The sequence below is a fragment of the Pristiophorus japonicus genome, chromosome 6 (genome assembly GCF_044704955.1).
Source record: "Pristiophorus japonicus isolate sPriJap1 chromosome 6, sPriJap1.hap1, whole genome shotgun sequence".
NCBI lineage: Eukaryota > Metazoa > Chordata > Chondrichthyes > Pristiophoridae > Pristiophorus > Pristiophorus japonicus.
In genome coordinates, this window is record NC_091982.1 from 128,115,144 (window position 1) to 128,122,854 (window position 7,711).

Genomic DNA, 7,711 nt, shown 5'->3' on the forward strand with positions numbered 1-7,711 from the left:
CTGATCACAAGTGTCTTGCACAATCACACTGCCCCAATCACAAGTGACTCACGCCATCACTGCTCTGATCACAAGTTTCTCACACGATCACATTGCCCTGATTACAAGTGTCTTGCATTATCACACTGCCCTGATCACAAGTGTCGCATACTGCCACACTGCTCTGATCACAAGTGTCTCACACTATTATACTGCTCTGATCACAACTGCCTCAAACTATCACACTGCCCCGATCACAAGTGTCTCACACTATCACGCTGCCTTGATCACAAGTGTCTCACACTATCACAGTGCCCTGATCACAAATGTCTCACACTATCACACTGCTCTGATCACAAGTGCCTCACATTATCACACTGCCCTGATATCAAGCGTCTTACACTATCACAGAGCCTTGATCACAAGTGTCTCACACTATCACACTGCCCTGATCACAAGTGTCTCACACTATCATACTGCCCTGATCATAAGTGGCTCACACTGTCACACTGCTCTGATCACATGTCTCACACTGCTCTGATCACATGTCTCACACTATCTCACTGCCCTGATCAGAAGTGTCTCACACTAACACACTGCCCTGATCACAAGTGTCTTGCCCTATCACACTGCCCCGATCACAAGCGTCTCACAATATCACACTGCCCAGATCACAAGCATCTCACATTATCACAGAGTCCTGATCACAAGTGTCTCACACTATCTGACTTCTCTTCTCACAAGTGCCTCGCACTATCACACTGCCCTGATCACAAATGTCTCGCACTATCACAGAGCCCTGATTTCAAGTGTCTTTAACGTCGTAAAATATCCCAAGGTGCTTCACAGGAGTGTTATAAGACAAAACAAAAATATTGACACCATCTAGCACCATCACATAATGTGCCTCGCACCATCGCAGATCCCTGGTACAAGGGCTCTCACATGCTCACAGAGCAGGGTATGACTCCTGTGAGGCCGTGTTTGAAGTGCAGCTGGGACGGATGTGATGAGCAGTCCTGGCCCTGCTGGCAGTGGGCTTTGAGTGTAACTTGTCTCATTTCTTCAAGTGCAGAGAAAATGCAAAGGTGTTTGTATAGACCTTGGGTACGGGGCAAAGGTTCCATCAGAATGATATGTGGATTGAGACGAGGTCAGCAGGCTGGGAGTGGCTGTGTTTAGCAGGGAACATCAAAGTCAGCAGGAGTCTGGAACGAAGGGCCTGTGGCTGAGGAGTGCCACCAGATGCAGCCAGGCAGTACTGCATTTAACTATTGATGTGCACGGTCCCTTTTGATAAATTGTGTGACAGACTCTCAATCCTGCTCTCACCTCTAGCCTCCCACCCACATCCTTCCCCATCTTGTCAGGCTGTCTCTCTCTTCAACCCATTCTTCTCATTATTTCCTGCTTCTTCTCCAGCATTTGAAAACGATCACCTAATGCCACTCCCATCTTTACTCAGTAATGGACCTCCAACAATTTGCCCAGATAATGTACCCAGACTGTCTGTTTTGACAGGCTCTTCGAGAGTGGAGGAGTTTGGAGCCTGTCTTCACCTGATACATACATACAGACAAGCACACACACTCTCACACAGTCACATACATTCACACACACACACTCACACAGTCTCACACAGTCTCACACACAGACTCTCACAGTCACACACACTCACGCACATTCTCACAGACTCTCACACAGTCATACACAGTCACACACACTCTCACACAGTCTCACACACAGACTCTCACACAGTCACACACACACACTCTCACACAGTCATACACACTCTCACAGTCACACACACTCTCACAGTCACACACACACACTCTCACAGTCATACACTCACACACACACTCACACAGTCACATACACACACTCTCACACACACACACTCTCACAGTCACACACACACTCTCAGTCTCACACAGTCACACACACTCTCACATACACATGCACACTCATACACACATGCACACTCTCACACACAGCCTCACACACACACACATACGCATAGACACACAGATACATACACACGATCAACTCCTCGATACACATACACACTCAGACACACACTCATCGATTCACAGACACACACATTCACACAGACCCACACTCTCACACTCAGATACACATCCACATACTGACAAAGACACATTCACATAGACACACTCAGACACACTCTCACACAGACACACTCAGACTCACACAGGCACACTCAGTCACACAGACACACACACATACACACACACAATCACACACTCATTTAGTGTCTTTCACATAGTAAAACGTCCCAAGGCATTTATAGGAGTATTATAAGAGAAAAAATTGACATTAAGCCACATAAGGAGAAATTACAGCAGGTGACCACAAGCTTACTCAAAGAGATCGGTTTTAAGAAGCGTCTTAAAGGAGGAAAGAGAGGTAGAGAGGCGGAGAGGTTTAGGGAGGGAGTTCCAGAGCTTGGGGCCCAGGCAACTAAAGGCACGGCCACCGATGGTGGAGCGATTATACTCAACGATGATCAGGAGGGCAGAATTAGACACAGACACTGAAATGCGCACTCACATTTCACACACACAAGTAACAACAGCAACAGGACTCCTGGATGTTTTTCCCAGATACACCCAGGGCCACTGAGGTATTCTGCAGCTTGTGAGTCCAGATCAACACACTCAGCACAGAGCCCGAAGCATTACTGGGATGCTCTGTGTCTCGGTGTCTCAGCTCACAACACAAGGTGTTAGGAGAGCAGCTCTGACTGACTGCTGGAGCCCCTGAACCTCCAGGCTCTGGCCCGTCACTCAGCTACTCCTCAACACATAGAAACTGAAACTCTTGAGCCTCCAAGCCAACACTCACACAAGTTTTGGTTTCCAGAGTGTCCAGTGATGTGAACACAGCGGGGAGAGCTTGTGTGTGTCAGAGAGAGAGAGCACCAGGAAATCACACTTTCCAACAACTGCAGCACTTTACAGAGAGCTTCCAATCTAACAGCATTTACTCAGAGCGATCAGACATGCTGGGGCTGTCCTCCTCAGAGCAGAGAAGGTTACAGCGAGATTTGACAGAGGTGTTCAAATACACGAAGGGTTTTGATAGGGTAAATAAGGAGAATCTATTCCCGCTGACAGGAGGGCCGGTAACCAGGGGATATAGATTTAAAGTAATTGGCAAAAGAAGCAGAGGGGGATGATCAGGAGTGCACTGCCTGAAAGGGTGGTGGAGGCAGATTGAATAATAACATTCACAAGAGAATGGGATAAGGGGGAGGTTTGCAGGGCTGTGGGGAGTGGGCCCTAACTGGACAGCTCTTTCACAGGGCCGGCACAGGCACGATGGGCACAATGGCCTCCTGCGCAGCATCATTCTACGATTGTATGATTTTGTCTCTGGAAAAGCTCATCAAACTATGTAACCCCCAGAGTTGCTGAACATTCAGGAACTAGCATTAGCCGAAAGGGCATGCCTTGGTGTTTGGGCAAGATAGAGGCTTCACATCACGGTCCTGTTTGACCGTAACCCTAGCAACACCAGCATTATTAGTTTGGTTTTAATTTAAACAAGGAGCTAAAGAAAAGGAAACCCTCACTGGAAAAGTCTGCAAACTGAGCCCGCCACCAGTGCCAAGGCGGCTGCCAGGCTGATCTTTCGCAGGGGCCTGTTCCTTTAAGATGTCCCTGCTCTGGAAGTTCAGTTGGGGCTGGCAGGGCTGTTTTACATTTGATGGGCAGTAAGTGGGGACTGTGTGCCCTGAGCCACAGAGAGAGGGTGGAGAAGGCAGGGAGCAGAGCCATCACCCCTGGAACAATGTGCATTGCAAGTTGGCAGACAGAGAGACAGAGACAGAGCCAGATGTGGAAGGACAGGGTACAGCACTCACCTCGCTCGGATGGCCGTCTGGAGGCAGAGGATGATGAAAAGTTTGTGGGACATGTCGGGCCTGGTCCCCAAGCTGGAGGAGCCGGTGTGTGAACCTCCGGGACCTGGAGCCCGCACACACCATTCACCAGGGAACACAACTTTGCTCCAGTCCCTCCATCAATCCCCAGTAAGCGCAGCTCTTGGTGGCGGCTCGCTGCCGGCTCAGCTCTCCAAGGTTTCTGCTCAAATTCCAGTCTCACACTTTAAAACATTGCTCCGGGACCGGCGGCTGGCCTCAGGTGCGGAGCACCGTCTCCCTCTCCCTACCCACTCCCACAGACCAGCCTCTCGCTGCTCCGCATCTCCCCGCCCAACGCTGCCTGTCTGTGTCTCCACAATGTCGCCATCCCGTCACTCAGATGCTTCCAGAAATTGCCGCCAGGACATGCCGTGTGTGGGAGCAGGAGCTGGCCAACGAGCACCCAGCCTTCCCAGCCCACAGCTACTGGAAGGGCTGCTCACAGCGCCCGTGTCCCGGGCTCTGTCCCTTGGTCTCACACCCAGACCCCCACTGTCCCTGGGTCTCACCCCCCCACACACCCAGACCCCCACTGTCCCTGGGTCTCACCCCCCACACACCCAGACCCCCACTGTCCCTGGGTCTCACCCCCCCACACACCCAGACCCCCCACTGTCCCTGGGTCTCACCCCCCACACACCCAGACCCCCACTGTCCCTGGGTCTCACCCCCCCACACACCCAGACCACCACTGTCCCTGGGTCTCACCCCCACCCCACACACCCAGACCACCACTATCCCTGAGTCTCACCCCCAACCCCCCCTCACACCCAGACCCCCACTGTCCCTGGGTCTCACCCCCCACACACCCAGACCACCACTGTCCCTGGGTCTCACCCCCCACCCCCCTCACACCCAGACCCCCACTGTCCCTGGGTCTCACCCCCCCCCACACACCCAGACCCCCACTGTCCCTGGGTCTCACCCCCCACACACCCAGACCACCACTGTCCCTGGGTCTCACCCCCCACACACCCAGACCACCACTGTCCCTGGGTCTCACCCCCCACACACCCAGACCACCACTGTCCCTGGGTCTCACCCCCCACACACCCAGACCCCCTCTGTCCCTGGGTCTCACCACCCCCCCCACACACCCAGACCCCCACTGTCCCTGGGTCTCACCCCCCACACACCCAGACCACCACTGTCCCTGGGTCTCACCCCCCACACACCCAGACCCCCACTGTCCCTGGGTCTCACCCCCCACACACACCCAGACCCAGACCCCCACTGTCCCTGGATCTCACCCCCAACCCCCCACACACAGACCCCCACTGTCCCTGGGTCTCACACCCATCCCCCCACACAAACCCAGACCCCCACAGTCACTGGATCTCACCCCCCACACACAACCAGACCCCCAAAGTCCCTGGCACCCCCCCCCACACCCAGACCCCCATTGTCCCTGGGTCTCACCGCCCCCGCCCACACCCAGACCACCACTGTCCCTGGGTCTCACACCCATCCCCCCACATCCAGGCCCCCACTGTCCCTGGGTCTCATCCCCCCAACACCCAGACCCCCACTGTTCCTGGGCCTCACCCCCCCCCCTCACACCCAGACCCCCACTGTTCCTGGATCTCACCCCCCGCCCCGCACATCCAGACCCCCACTGTCCCTGGGTCTCACCACCCCCACACACCCAGACCCCCCACTGTCCCTGGGTCTCAACCCCCCCGCCCCCGTCACACCCAGACTCCCACTGTCCCTGGGTCTCAACCCCCCTCACACACACCCAGATCCCCACAGTCCCTGGGTCTCACCCCCCCGACACACCCAGACCCCCACTGTCCCTGGGTCTCAACTCCCCCCCAAACCCAGACCCTCACTGTCCCTGGGTCTCACCCCCCCCCCCACACACCCAGATCCCCACTGTCCCTGGGTCTCACCCCCCCCCCACACACACAACACACCCAGATCCCCACTGTCCCTGGGTCTCAACCCCCCCCCCCCCCGTCACACCCAGACCCCCACTGTCCCTGGGTCTCAACTCCCCCCCCAAACCCAGACCCTCACTGTCCCTGGGTCTCACCCCCCCCCCCACACACCCAGATCCCCACTGTCCCTGGGTCTCACCCCTCCCCCCCCCCCCACACACACAACACACCCAGATCCCCACTGTCCCTGGGTCTCAACCACCCCCCCCCCCCCGTCACACCCAGACCCCCACTGTCCCTGGGTCGCAACCCCCTCCACCTCACACCCAGACCCCCACTGTCCCTGGGTCTCACCCCCCACCCCCCACACACAGACCCCCACTGTCCCTGGGTCTCACACTCCCCCCACACCCCACCCCCAGATCCTGCCCCCTGTCCCCCAGAGCCCCCACACCCTGCCCCAACCCCCACTCGCATCCCTCAGACCCTGCCCCCAGACCGCCCAGACCCCGCCCCAGACCCCCCCAGACCCTGTCCCCCCCCCAAACCCTAGACTCCCCCTGCAGACCCTGCCCCAGAACCCAGATCCCCAGACCCTGCCTCCCAGCTCAGGACAGGTTGCATTGCCCAGCTGTGGTCAGTTACAGGCTCAGGCGGCTGGTCCGCAGCGGACGGTTTGTTATTGAATATAAGAACTTAAGAATTAGGAGCAGAAGTCGGCCGTTCGGCCCCTCGAGCCCGCTCCGCCATTCAATGAGATCATGGCTGATCTTCGACCTCAACTCCACTTTCCTGCCCGATCCCCATTTCCCTTGATTCCCTTAATATCCAAAAATGTATCGATCTCTGTCTTGAATATACTCAAAGACTGAGCCTTCACAGCCCTCTGCGGTCGAAAATTCCAGAGATTCACGCCGCTGTGAGTGAAGAAATTTCTCCTCATCTCAGTCCTAAATGGCTGACCCCTTATTTGGAGACTGTGACCCCTGGTTCTAGACTCCCCAGCCCGGGTGAAACATCCTCCCTGCATCTACTCTGTTAAACATCCTCAGAATCTTACATATTCCAAGGGGATTAGTCTTATTTCACTGTGTGAACACCCCATGTAATTTCACGAGTTGCTGGGCAGCAAATTGTGGGCCTCACGCAACCAAATTATAAATACATGCTCCAGACAGCGAGGCTTCCTCCTGGGAACGTGAGCACACATCAACCAGGCAATGTGTTACAATTAATATAAAATATCATCAGCTCGCTGCTGATAGATAACACGCAGTGTCACATCACACAGCATTTATATAACAGCCAGTGTCACATCACACAGCCTCCATATAACACCCAGTGTCACATCACACAGCCTCGATAGAACACCCAGTGTCAAATCACACAGCCTCGATAGAACACCCAGTGTCAAATCACACAGCCTCGATACAATAACATCCAGTGTCATATCACACAGCCTGTAAATAACACCCAGTGTCACATCACACAGACTCTATATAACACCCAGTATCACATCACACAGCCTCGATATAACACCCAGTGTCACATTACGCAGCCTCGAGATAAAAGCCAGCGTCACATTATATATAAAACGGAAGAGTGTGACGAAAGTAAATGTTGGTCCCTGAGAAGATGAGAAGGGGGATTTAATAATGGGAAATGTGGAAATGGCTGAGACCTTAAACAATTATTTTGCTTCGGTCTTCACAGTGGAAGACACAAAAACCATGCCAAAAATTGCTAGTCACGGGAATGTGGGAAGGGAGGACCTTGAGACAATCACTACCACGAGGGGCGTAGTGCTGGACAGGCTAATGGGACTCAAGGTAGACAAGTCCCCTGGTCGTGATGAAATGCATCCCAGGGTATTAAAAGAGATGGCGGAATTTATAGCAGATACCAA

The 7,711-nt window shown here is 54.4% G+C and overlaps 1 protein-coding gene across 3 annotated transcripts in view; it reads right to left on the bottom strand.

Moving 5' to 3' along the window:
- Positions 1-4,153, bottom strand: part of LOC139265241 (gamma-aminobutyric acid receptor subunit gamma-4-like) — a 707,225-nt gene extending 703,072 nt beyond the window's left edge. For all 3 annotated transcript variants that reach the window (XM_070882172.1, XM_070882171.1, XM_070882173.1), the window contains exon 1: positions 3,866-4,153. In XM_070882172.1, coding sequence (XP_070738273.1) covers positions 3,866-3,918 — 53 coding nt within the window. In that variant the 5' untranslated portion in view covers positions 3,919-4,153. The remainder of the gene's footprint in view (positions 1-3,865) is intronic.
- Between the last annotated feature and the right edge of the window lie 3,558 nt (positions 4,154-7,711).